The sequence below is a fragment of the Sarcophilus harrisii genome, chromosome 1 (genome assembly GCF_902635505.1).
Source record: "Sarcophilus harrisii chromosome 1, mSarHar1.11, whole genome shotgun sequence".
In the NCBI taxonomy this organism is placed as follows: Eukaryota; Metazoa; Chordata; class Mammalia; order Dasyuromorphia; family Dasyuridae; genus Sarcophilus; species Sarcophilus harrisii.
In genome coordinates, this window is record NC_045426.1 from 584118962 (window position 1) to 584132209 (window position 13248).

Below are 13248 nucleotides of genomic sequence, written 5' to 3' on the forward strand. Positions count from 1 at the left end.
TGTTTCTTTATAATCCATATACATAAAAGCTTTTTTAAGTTCTTAAAAATCAGATTTTTGATAAGCTTATAACTGTGTCTGGTGTGTACTGTTGTTAGTTTAAAAATATACAGATTACATAAATAAAAACTATTGTTTCTTCAATATAACTTGACATTTCTTCTGTAATTTCTTTATTTAAAAAAGTAAATGTAACAAGATACTTAAAAAAGGCTAGATACAAAAGTAGTTAAGCTGCTCACGAACATTAAAATTTTCCAAAATGTATCTTCAATAATCATGATCTTATAAAACATTTTACAGTTATCAGAAAGTGCCCAGGCTGAGTTTACATAACTGAAACACCTTAGTACAAATGTCTAATTAGAACTGAAGTGGAGTAACCTCCTGACTGACTGCCCATTGAAACAGGGATACAAAAAAAAATTTTTTTTTTAAATAAAAAAAAAAAAATGTTGATTGTGATATAAAGTATTGTGCATTGGCCCCACCTTATGTACACAAAAAACCCTCACTCAAATGAACAAATTACATGCAAAATATTAGTGATATTATCTAATGTCCTAGAGCTCAATGCAACCAAAACAAAACGCAATGAAAGTGGTCTCATAGGTAAAAAGTGATTTCAACTCTTAAGGTCTGAATGTCAAGAACTTTTTACAAGTTCAATATACATGATACACAACTGCAGCCAACCACAAATTAAACACCATAAAAAAGTTAAAAGGAAAACACAGAACATACTTAATTTTTTATTTTGAAATTCCCTACTCCCTCTATACAAGAACCTTTGCTGAAACACTTTCCACAAAGGCAGCAGTGAATTTTCAGAACATTTTACATTTTTCCCCCTCAGCAAAAAGATAAATCACAGTGTAAATTATATTGTTCTGCTGTCATCTTTGGCTGGGGTTAGGCCAAGAAGTTATTGACTAGCAAACAGTTACAGACAAATGTTGCTAGTGCTCCTTAGACCTATAGGTTACAAACTTGGTATAGGAATGTTTGCATTTAATCATTAAAGTACCACCAGGGGTATGACAGCATTAACTTTCATAAACTTTTATAGACAAATGGAAAAATCTACAAAACTTAGCTAGTAATATTACACAGCAATACACACTTTTTATACTCTACACAAAACCAAAATTCTTGGTCTTAATGGCGAGTAACAATTTTTGTTTGAGAATCTGTTTAGAGGAATAAAGTGGGACGTAAAGTCGAGAAATGCAAGTGTTTGCTGTAGGAAGATGTTGGTCATCTGGTGGTCTTATTGTGATTGACGGCATAGGTTGAAATCCCTCTTCACTGGCAGGCAATGATGGGCTTGATGTCCAAAAGTAAACCTAAATAGAAATAAAACTAGGATTATATTTTCTGGTTTTGTCATATTAGTTGTTACTAATTTACTATATTTTTATATAATTCTTACACACTAGAATTAATTTAAAATTTATTCAAAGTGGTGTTATTATCTCCCTAGATGTTTGTTAGATAGATGATACATACTTCCCTGCACTAAAAAACTAATATAGTGGAAATGTTTTGAACTAGCTTGGTAAATGAATATTTAAGGAATGGTGCTCCTCCAAAGAGAAAGATTAATAGAGCATTTTCACACAGTGATATGTTACCCTGCTACAAGGTACTCATTTAATTCTACGGTCAATTTTCAAGCATTTTCCCCTAATAGATGGCAGTGGTATGATAATGATTTCTCTCAGTCACTATCAAAAATGCCCAGAAACACTTAGGAAGATCGTCAAAAACAAGGGTTTCATATACACCAAAATTTTTATAGTATTCCTTTGTGTAGTAGAAAAGACCTAGAAAAGATGTACATCTACTTATATGAATTAAATAAAAATGTGGCACATGAATGAGATGAAATATTACTTTTCTATGGGAATAAGAGGAAATATTTCATTAAATAACAAAAGTATGAGAAGATTTATCTGAAATCATGCCAAATGAAAGCAAAACCAAGAAAATAGTATGAATGCCAAAGAAAAACAAACATAGCACAAGATAAAACAGATGTGGAAATCACCAAGTAGGGAATATTATTATTATGTCTTCCCCCCCCCTTCTTCCTTTTTTATTTATCTATTCATTTGTTTGTTTATTTATTTATTTCGTATTCTTGGTTATAAAGAAACACTCTTGAGAATGGAAAGGTAAAGGGAGGGCTAAAAAAGAGAATGCTGTAAAATAATGTTTTGGTCATGTATACTTATTGTGTATCTAAGTTATATTTTAATATATTTTAACATCTACTGGTCATCCTGACATTTAGGGGAGGGGGTGGGGGGGGGAAGAGGTGAAAAATTGGAACAAGAGGTTTGGCAATTGTTAATGCTGTAAAGTTACCTATGTATATATCCTGTAAATAAAAGGCTATTAAATAGAAAAAATTAAAAAAAAAAAAAAAAAAAAAAGAGAGAATGCTGTGAAATCATAATGAATGACTAAACTTCATGTCAAAGAATATATAAAAGAAGACATTTCCCAAGCTTTCATTTTAGAAGTAAAGGAATAAAGGTAGAACACTATAGGATCTGTTTGTTCATCTATCTATCAATCTATCTTGAATTATATAAATGTATTCCCCAGTTTTGCTGAAGTTTTATTTTGAGTTGGCAATCTGGGAAGAGGGAGAAATTAAACTGAAATATAGTAATACGAATTTTAAAAGAATATAAATATGTCAATTGTATGTCTAGTATCACGAAGTCAATAATAGATCCAGTTTTCTGGTTCTGACACAGAACTAATATCTGTAATATTAGTACATGCAGTTTACATATGACAAACCATATTCAAATTATGATTCAAATTAAAATGGGAGTTTTAAGGTACTTACTTCCATTCTTTGTATTTTTTGCATTCAATTGATAATAAATGCTAATATATCTGAAGATGAACTGTCTCTAAAAACTGGTTATGCACCCATCCTCTTGAATTAACTAGGAAGCGCGCATGTAGACTAATTTTGTTCTTTGCAATTCCAGTTAGGAATCAGATCAAGAAGCAAAGTTTTAGGGAATCTAGTCTGAACTTAGTCTGAACAAAAGTGAACAGTTGTTCTATTTTACAGAAAAAGATTAAAAACTGCATGGCTAGTTTACAAGAGGAAAGTGAATATATAGATAGAAAAATGAATTTATAGCTAGCAAGCAAAGTAAAATTTTTATGGCAAGAGCATCCTGTGCAGGGAGGAAGTAAAGGAAAAGAAGAGGTAAAAGGTAAACGTGTGAAGCATTCTTAAGAGCCAAAACATGTATTTTATTTAGATGTAATTTCTTTGGAATTGGAGAAAACAGAGAATGTTAGAATGGAAAGGAGAGCTTTTAAAAATCATCTAGTCCAAAATCATTATTTATAGATGAGGACAATGAAACCCACAGAAACGAAAAATGATTCACCCAGTTTAAAAAAACAAAGCTGGAGACCCCAGGTCTCTAGAGTCCCACTAGCATTAAATAACATTTAAATGTTTCATTTGCTAAATGGAAAGGATTCATTTGGATAATAATAAGTAGCTAACGTCTGAATTTATTACATAAAAGGGGTGAAAAAAAGATTGTTAGTGTTTTCTAAAGTTCAAGAAATATATGACCCTTTTTATACTTTGCATGGTAACAGAACTTTTAAAGACTAAAGAATTTTTCTCCACTGGACACATGGTTTTTATGTGTTATGAAATTTGTACACCTCGAGGAAGTACTAAGTTTAATTCTGAGTATAAATGTGCCCTAAATGGTTTGGAAGAAGGCAAGTCACATATTAAGTAAGGTAGCCTGCTATAAGATTAAACTGAGGGGTCTCTTATGTTGTTTAAGATAGGGATTGAATATTGCGATTCATAACTAATTGTTAATCATTTCAGTTGTGTAAGTCTTTGATTTAAGGGCTATCAAAAAAGCCTTAACCATTTTAGGGAAAGAGCTACCACTTGAAACTATTTCTGACTTCAAAAGATAAGATTCTTAGTGATAAAAATGTGACCTAATCCCTACTAAGGATATAAGGATAAAATATTTCATAGAAAGCCCCAGGCCTATGAGCTTAAAGTAAAAAACAAACAAACAAACAAACAAACAAAAAAAAAACCTTTTGTATTTGACAAAATCCTAGTTATCTTTTTTCGTGGTTTCCCCCCTTCCCTTGTGTGTGAAATGAAGAGATGAGAATTCTGCTCTAATCTGTTGAAATTCACCTTCAATGATCAACTGAGGTAGTATTAGCTATTCCATAAATTGTTTTTCTCAACTCTACTTACTGTAAGCAACTTTTCACATTCTGATAATTCTCAGAGAAATTTATTTGGGACTTATTCTAACTTTGTATTAGTAATCCGTGTAAAAGTCCCTTCTACCCTCAACTACAAGTCTGATCGAGAGATCACAGATTGTGCCTTAATCCAGCATTATTAGGCTTTATCACAGTGCCTTCTTCATGGTAGACTAATAATATCTGGCTAATATTTAAGGGAAGGAAATATATTTCCACAGACCTGAGACCACTTAAAAGGTGGTCCTAAGAAGTTATTAGTGAGCTTCTCAACATGCAATGGCAGAATTTAAAATTCAACTTGATAAAAGGATGAGTTTTTTAAACTTTCAAATTCCACCTTTGGAAGGAATTAATCCCAGGTCTTTTTCTCCAAGAGAAACGGAAATTTATGTGTTGACATATATATGTTATCTGGCAGTCAATTGTCTTAAAGAATATATTTACATATACAATAATTACTTCTACTTGGACTAAAATTTCCTAAGACAACACAGATGAACTATAGGTATATAGTTATATAAAAAAAAAAATAAGCATACGTAACTATAAAGACAACTATATAGTGAGCTAACTACTATGGCACACCCATAATTAATGGCATAAAAAAAAACTATCTATTTTAAGAATCTTTCTTAGGCAAATTACTCACATATTTACATATTTGAGGCTGAAAAAGAACATCTGTACAAAAACTTAGTGAGGTAAAATGGTGTCCATATTATTATAATCTTCTTTTGCATGTGAAGAAAGAAACATGCTATGTTTTAATGACTCACCCATAAGAACCCATGATTATACACAGCCTTTAAAAGGTTCAAGATTTAGAGAGGATAGTAATTATTTACTGTTTGATTAAAGGGTTCAGCCTCAGGGATCAAAATCCTGGAAATGGACCATGGAATGGGAAAAAGGTAGTAGAGGTAGTGAGGGAAGAAAGAAAAATATGGCTCTAGACCAGAATTTAAATGAACCGAAATGAATTGCTATTCTCTATTTTTTCCCAAAGGATAAGTAAGCAGGTATCACAACTATCAATTGTTAATAGTCCTCTAGTGGAATGTTTTTCTTGTGAATTTCTACGGAAGTAAGAATTTAAGAGTAATGAGTGAAGTTTCATACAGTAGAAAAGTTTCAACAAATTAGATTAAATACCAAACTTTTATACTCCCATTTTGGAAAAATATTCATTGAAACAGATAAAGTTTGCCATTTTCTACCACATTCTTTAAAAAACAAAACCAAAAAGAGCACAGAATGCCCAGTTTTTCATTAATGTCACTAGTATCTAGTGTATACCTACTTTATATGTGTATGTGTATAAATATCTACTGAATCAAACTATATCCATTAAATTCACTTTATCCTTTATAGACTGTAACATTGATTAAATTAATAAATACTAAAAATACATGCTACTAATCAGAAGAAATAAGGGAATATAAAATAATCAATCAGACCTATTTGAAAAACAGAAATGCACATATATTGTCAATGACAGATCATCACTGTTTTCTTATATCAAGGAAAACATATTAGTTAAGAATTGACTAGACCTATTGATCTGTAGTATACATTGTAAAAAGATAAGTCCAATAAATTTTTGGACTTTGTTCTGTCCTTAGTAAACATTCCTCACTCCCCCAAGGAAAAAACAGGATTAACATTTCAGTCTCTTATTTCTAGATTCCAATAGAAATATTATTCACAATCTAAATCTCACCTTAAATTTCCTTCTAAATATTTTATAATACATGCATTTGACTTACAAGGTCTTGCCGTTCTGTCATGCTCATCTTCTCCACTATTGACCAAAACCACCGCTTGAACTGTAAGAGTTTTTCAGCATTTTCTCCTAAGAAAAAATAATTTAAATGCAATTTTTTGAAACATACTATTTTTAGAACACTATGTATTTTCTCACAATAGAAACAGATTCAATAATGAAAATTATGCATGTTCATATGTAACATTTTAGGTACATGACCCACACAATAAAAGCTTCTGAAGATGCGTCAGAATCTAAATCAATTTGAACAAGCACTCTGAAAAACATAAGATTGTGATTTTTCTTGCATAGCATGGTAATTATGGAAATGTTTAACATATATTGGATTACTTGCCATCTAAGGGAGAAGATGGGTGGGAGAGGAAAAAAATTGAAACACAAGGTTTTGTAAGGGTGAATGTTGAAAATTATCTATGCATGTGTTTTGAAAATAAAAAGCTTCAATAATAATAATAAAAACCCATAAGATTATACTTGAAATGAAACAATGACTCTAATCTTACTTCCTAAATGCTCCAACCTATCAGGGCAATTGATATGTCTATTTTGGTTTTAGATTTGGGTTTTGAGTTCTGATGTCAGTATTAGTACTGATATCATAAAATATTAGGAGAAGAATGTTTTACTACCTTGATAGTAATTATTTACTAATATATTTAAACTATCTTCATTATCCTTCTCCAAATTCTCCTTTATCAAAAATGGGGAGATGGGAGAGTTATCATGATATACACTTAATCTTAAAAATACAGGTAAAATTCTTTACCATCATATGTCAAAATATTTTATTTTTGTTTTATTTAAATAATACATTGTTAAAAAACATTATTTCCAGTATGCAGAACCCAAAGATAGTGCTATTAACCAGTAGGAGAATGGAGATGTGTGCCACAATCATCACCTCATTCTTCCTTATAATTTATTACTCTGCATATTTTGGCAGTACATTATAAGTTAGTTTTAAATGGATGGCATATTGAAAGTGGAAAGATGAAGAAAGCCAAAGTATTATATAGCATGATAAAAGTGCAAAACAGATTGGATTCATTACTTTATGAGACAAGTGTCATATTCAAATTGTTGTGAACTCCCCAAGTTCAGTCTGAACCAGATAAAAATATGATGTTATTTTGTAGTTTTCTAAGTCAATATGCAGCCTGGAGGGATCCATTTCTATTTGAGTCTGACAACACTGATATAAGAGATGGGAGGCAGAGATAGCACTTAATATAGAAAATGTTTTGTATGTATATTATGAGTTTTCACCATAATGAGGTTCTAGCTACACTGATTCTAATATATTTATTTAAAACATTGGCATGAGTTGTATTTTTAAAATAAAAATATAACATTCAAATATATGGTACTGAATGAAAACATTCAAAAATATTTCTATTATACATTTTAAAAGCAGAGTGGTAAAAAAAATTCAGAGTGGAATATAATGAAAAAGTGCTGATCATTCAAATCATAAAATTCAGGTCTTGCTTTTACTAGTTTAAGACTATGACTAGGTCATTTTATTTTTAACAGCCCAAGATAACTTTCTAAGACTCTAAAGTTGCAGAACAGGTTCAAATCAGCTTTTAGTCACTGGAAGTTCCTTAAATCAATGAAATCATAAAAGTGGTCCCCAAAGGAGCTAACTACAATTTTTGGGAAGGAAGAAACAGGGCTTTATACCATTTGAAGATTTGGGAAGACAGGTATTTCTCCTAGCTTAATACTAATTTATGCCTTCCTAATCATGTGTGTAAATTGTGTGAAAACAGGAATGAAAGAAAAAAAAAAAATCAGAAGACTGTGCCAGAAGACATCCAAGAACAAAATCTCTTCATTTTACTGGTGCGAAATATAAAATTAAAAATCACATAGCTGTTAAATATTAAATTAAATTAAAAATTAAATATAGCTGTATTCTCAGTTTAGCAGACATTTTTTAGTAATTTGTCATTAAGATAAACAATTAATAAATGTCAACAGACTGATTACATTAGCAACAATATCTCATTTCTTAAAGAAATAAACAAAACTATACCTGATTCATCATTGAAAGAAGTGAAGCTGATCAACATTTGCACATTAACTTCACCACAACCATTTACCAAAAGTCTAAAATCTTCTGCTGTTAAATCTTCTAATGAATTCTTTGGAAGGACATCCAGCAGACCTTTCCTCATCGCCTATAATGAAAAAAATTATTACTTTCATTGTTCTCCCCTGAATATTAGTCAATTCAATTACTTATTTATGGGACAGCTAGATGGGACAGTAAAGAGAGTGTCAGGCCTAGAGTCAGAAAGCTCTGAGTTCAAATGTGACCTCAAATACATACTAGCTATCTGTGACTCTGGGCAAGTCACATAACCCTGTTTGTCTCAGTTTTTTCATTTGTAAAAGGAACTGAAAAAGGAAATGGCAAAAAACCACTCCAGTATCTTTGCTAAGAAAATCCCCAATGGGGTCATGCAGAGTTAGATGTGAAACATCTAAACAATCAGCGTTATCTATTATTTTAATGAGGCAGGAATGTATCGTAAGTTTAAGAAAAAGAAATAATTTTGAAGTCAAGTTGTGTTATGAACATTTTGTTTAAGAATGAACTAAAAGTTTAAGGTGTTGCAAAAAGTGAAAGATCAATTAGGCAACAATAGGAGGAAAATGGTAGATCAATTAAATTAATATACAATAGTCAACTGCCATAAAAGATGGCTTTAAGTCAAGTCATTACCCTGTTGCTTGGTGATTTTTAAGATCAACTAGAACATAGTTCTCTGCACTATGGAATTTAGAATACAGTGGGTAGAAACAACATTTACAAAGATAAGCACGTTATAAAATTAAATGCAAACGTAAACCAAATGCTATGCAAGGACAGAGAAGGGAAGAAGGACTTATATAGCACTTATTCTATGTCAGTCATTTTTTACAAAGTTGATTTCATTTGATCCACAAAACCCTGGGAAATAGATGTTATTATCATCTTCTTTTTATAGATGGGGAAAGTGAGGCAGAGATTAAGTAATCCAGGGTCACACAACTATTAAAAAGTCTGTAGTCAAATCTGTATTCAGGTTTTCTTGACTGAAGGCCCAAGGTCTAACTGCTGTTGACTTGTCTCTAAAGAAAGATTATCTCTGATTGTGGAATATCAGAAGTCTTGATAGTGTTTCAAATGGAAACTGGGAGAAGAGAACTGTATAAAGAAATAGGAATAACATCTGGCCTAAGCACAAGATTTTTTCCTAATTTTATCATCACAACCCTATGGATAGGACAGTTCTAAGAAACAGGCTTAAAGAGGCCTGGTCCTGGTGACAGATAGTGAGGGTCAATAGTGGAAGGCAGAGAAGGGAATCTCAGAAGATAAGCTGGTGGAGTCAAGCATTAGTTCCCACTGACATGGCTATCTGATGATCTTCAGATTTCTTAATCAACAACAAATGAATCTCATCACTCAAACGTGAAAATGCTTCTTTCCACTACAATTCTCATTTTAAATGAAGTGGACTGTTCTACAGATATTTACACAAAGCAAGTTATACATAATGTGACTATTTGTCCGTAGAGAGGGAGGAAGGGAGACAGAGAGGGCAGGCACAGAGCTGAAGGACATGATGGAGAGCTACACGAGGAGGGTGGGGGCTTGGAGCTAGGGACTGACACACAATATCTAAGTGTAGACCGACAGAAGACAGACACTTGAGACCCAACACATGGGCAGGGGGGCGGGCAGAGTAGGGCAAAGTTCTCAAGACAAGCCTTCAATCCAGTGCAGCAGTCTCTTGTTTGTTCAGCTTTCACTTGAAGGGATACATTTTTTTTAATAAGGATTTTTCAGGGGGTGCAGGGAGACACAGAATGTCAAGCTGAGGGGCACAAGTGATAGAGAAAGCAGAGTACTCTAAAGTTATCAGGTGTATTTTTGGAATGCAGATTTCTTTCAAAATTCTTTCAGTTGAATTTGAATAATGTGAATTTACATAGAGCTAAAATTGTTTTCATATTACTTGAGTTTAAAGAATGACGACACATACACTCCTGCCAAGATTTTACCACAGCTAAGTTAGAAAGCCAAATGATGGCACTGATTTATCTATTAATTATACCAAGTTTTTTTTTTTTTAAGGCAAATAGAAAGTGTGTCCCACAAGACCCTACTGGACCTCTCATGTTTAGCACTGCTTTTGAGGTGTTGTTCTCTCTCCTTTGTTTCTTGCTTTCAGTAATATATACAAAATTTAGGCAATGCTATTATTCAGCCTTGCATTAAAATTATAATAAACAAGAAACACCAAATATATCGCTAAGGCTAAATAGACTTTAGGTTTCTATACTTCATGAATACTAAGACTATGCAAAAAATTCTAAAATAATAATAACTTACATGTAGAGGCTGTTCAGCAACTACCAACATTCTGTGCTCAGCATATTTCCGTACATACTCATATACATTCTGAGGGGTGACGGGTATATTTACACCATTAGGAATTAGTTCAACCTGTGCAAAATGAAGATGCAAAGTTTTGCTTAAAAATTTGGAACCAAAAAAATAAAAAAATCTGATGTAAAAGATACACTAGCTCTTAAAAACAATTAATAGACTTTTTAAGTTTAAAAACAATTCAAAAGCCAATATATATATACATATATATAATAAAACCTACACTAGAAACATTAGAATATGTTCATTATTAATCATTTTATGTAATTCTTTTCAGGAATTCAATATTTTATGAATAATAATATACTTTTAATAAATACTTCAGACAGAATTTTACTTACCTGTCCTCCACCCTCTTCTTTGCACAGGTCTATTGCAAATGCCAAATCCATTGCTGCAAAAACAGCATCAGCATCTGCACTCTGTGAGGCTAGGATAAGTTGACGCAAACTTTCATACATAACAGGATCAAAGAATGCAAAATCATGCCAATTAACCTAACAACAACAAAAAAAAAAGATATTTCATGATATTACAAAAAAACTTCTTATATCACTACATGAAATTATTCATATTGCTGTTTAGAGCAAATAACTTAGGCCAAAGAAAAGAAAAGAAAAGAAAAATCACAATAGAGAGTGCAACAATAATTTTCCTCTGGAGAGGTTAAGTTTAATACACCTATGGTTCTAACAATGTGCTCTAGGGTCATGTGACACTATAAATTAATTTTTTAAATGAACTTTTACATTTCTTATTCTGTGCTTATTAAACAGAGAGAAATTTAGTTTATAAAGAAAATCATCAACATTCTTATGTTCTAGAGAACTGAATCCTTTTTCATTTATAACGGTATACCAAATAAAATTTTTGTTATTTCTTTTTGAATGGTGGCATATTAATGTAGATGAACACATATGAAGAGAAAATGCAATAAACTGGAGGCCTGAGTTGAAATGTCAACCCTAGTATTTGTTATCAGTGTTCCTTTGGATTAGCTCCCTTAAGTCTCTTAGGAATTTAGTGTCTTCACTTGCAAAATAAGTGGATAGGCCTAATATCTATGATCTTTAAGACCCTTTGTCCAATATTAAAATTTTAAGTCTAAATTACATTATCGTGGAATATTATAGCTAATGTTGAACTTTAGATGAATTAATTTTTCTCATTTTTTTTTTGTTATAAATGAAAGCTCTTGGAGAAGAAAGAAGAGGAAGAAGACTGTATTGATAAATGGTGACATAAAAAGGAAAGCAATCAATCTTATTTATAAGACATTAATATAACAAAATATTCACTAGGATACCAATTAATATGAATTTATTAAGTACCTATCATGTTCTAGGCACAGGGGATAGAGACAATAATATCCTGATCAGGGATACTAAATAACAATATTCTCTCTAAACTTAGCAACTAAAAATAACATTCTTGAATTATACATCTTCCTAATTTAGGAAACTCCCATTCTTCTTATCTTCCAGAATAAAAAAAAAAAAATTCCTCTTATTGACACATAAAGGCCTTTCCAATATGGTCCCTACTTTGCAAACTAATTTCCTAATTACTTTTCATCATATATCTGGTATTAAAACCAAACTACACATGATATTCTATCTCTCAGATTTATAACTTCACATGGACTGTATCCTCTTTCCCTTTTCAAAAAACCTTCTCTCTTCTTATTTACACTACTAGAAATTCCAAGCTCCCTTACAAGTTTCACACAAGTGTTATTCCTATATTCAGCCTTTCTTGAACACTTCCCCCTTCCCTCAATAGTTAATAACTTGTCTATCCCTTCTATCTAAAGCTTACTATCTTACTATTCCTTCCACCTGAAATTACTTTATATGTATCTAACTCCCCCTTCTTCCCCAACCCCTAGAATACAAGCTCTTTACTAGGAAAGTTTCATTTTTGCCATGGCATTTACTACATGGTCTGGTACATAACTCAATACTTAACAAATGCTTGTTGAATTAAAATATTTAGCTGTGCTTAGTAAATTCTATAACCTGGCAATGTTCACACTTTCACCCAGACTGGAATAATAAAACCAAATTTCTACATGTAACACTTGCTGATTATCAGGCTAATCATTTCATAAAAGTCTGTTTTAAGGAAATCTCCTCGGATATCCTGTTATTCCACTTGTAATTTTCATTTTAAATGAACATCTGTCAATTTTGTCAGCACATAAAAAGTAACTCTGCACAATAGTATACAGTACATTTGATTTTTTTTATATTAAATTATGTACAAAAAAAGATATGTAAATTATTTTATCAATTGTGGTAGAGTGCAAAAATGAACTTGGATTTCTACTCAGTGAATTCAATGGGTAAAGGCTCTACCACTTAGTAGCTACTACTTTAGGAAAACCACATCCCTTCTAAGCCTCCAAATCCTTATCTATAAAATGGGAATAATAACACCTACCTTTCAGGATTGTTGTGAGAATCAAAAGCATAATTTAATGTACGTAAAGTGCTTTGTGTACTGTAAAGCACAACATAAATGTGATGTATTATTAACACTATTGTTTATAAACATTAACAAAATCAGGCTACTTAGAATCACTTACTTTTCTACCAAGCAATACTTTAATTACATGCCTATTCAATGTGATAGGACACAGTTCATTCTGTAGCAAGCAGAGTCCAAGGATTCTGAAGATGAAAAATAAGAGGAAATTTATGAAGCTGCAACTTAAACAATA

General features: G+C 31.6%; 1 protein-coding gene across 6 annotated transcripts in view; it reads right to left on the bottom strand.

Moving 5' to 3' along the window:
* Positions 1-720: 720 nt before the first annotated feature.
* The window catches only part of UBR5 (ubiquitin protein ligase E3 component n-recognin 5), a 165240-nt gene continuing 152712 nt past the window's right edge, over positions 721-13248 (bottom strand). For all 6 annotated transcript variants that reach the window (XM_012541748.3, XM_003760296.4, XM_023496429.2 and 3 more), the window contains 6 exons: positions 13114-13198; positions 10868-11023; positions 10470-10583; positions 8121-8265; positions 6063-6148; positions 721-1346 (listed from right to left, as the gene is read on the bottom strand). In XM_012541748.3, the coding sequence (XP_012397202.1) occupies positions 1134-1346; positions 6063-6148; positions 8121-8265; positions 10470-10583; positions 10868-11023; positions 13114-13198 (799 nt within the window). In that variant the 3' untranslated portion in view covers positions 721-1133. The remainder of the gene's footprint in view (positions 1347-6062; positions 6149-8120; positions 8266-10469; positions 10584-10867; positions 11024-13113; positions 13199-13248) is intronic.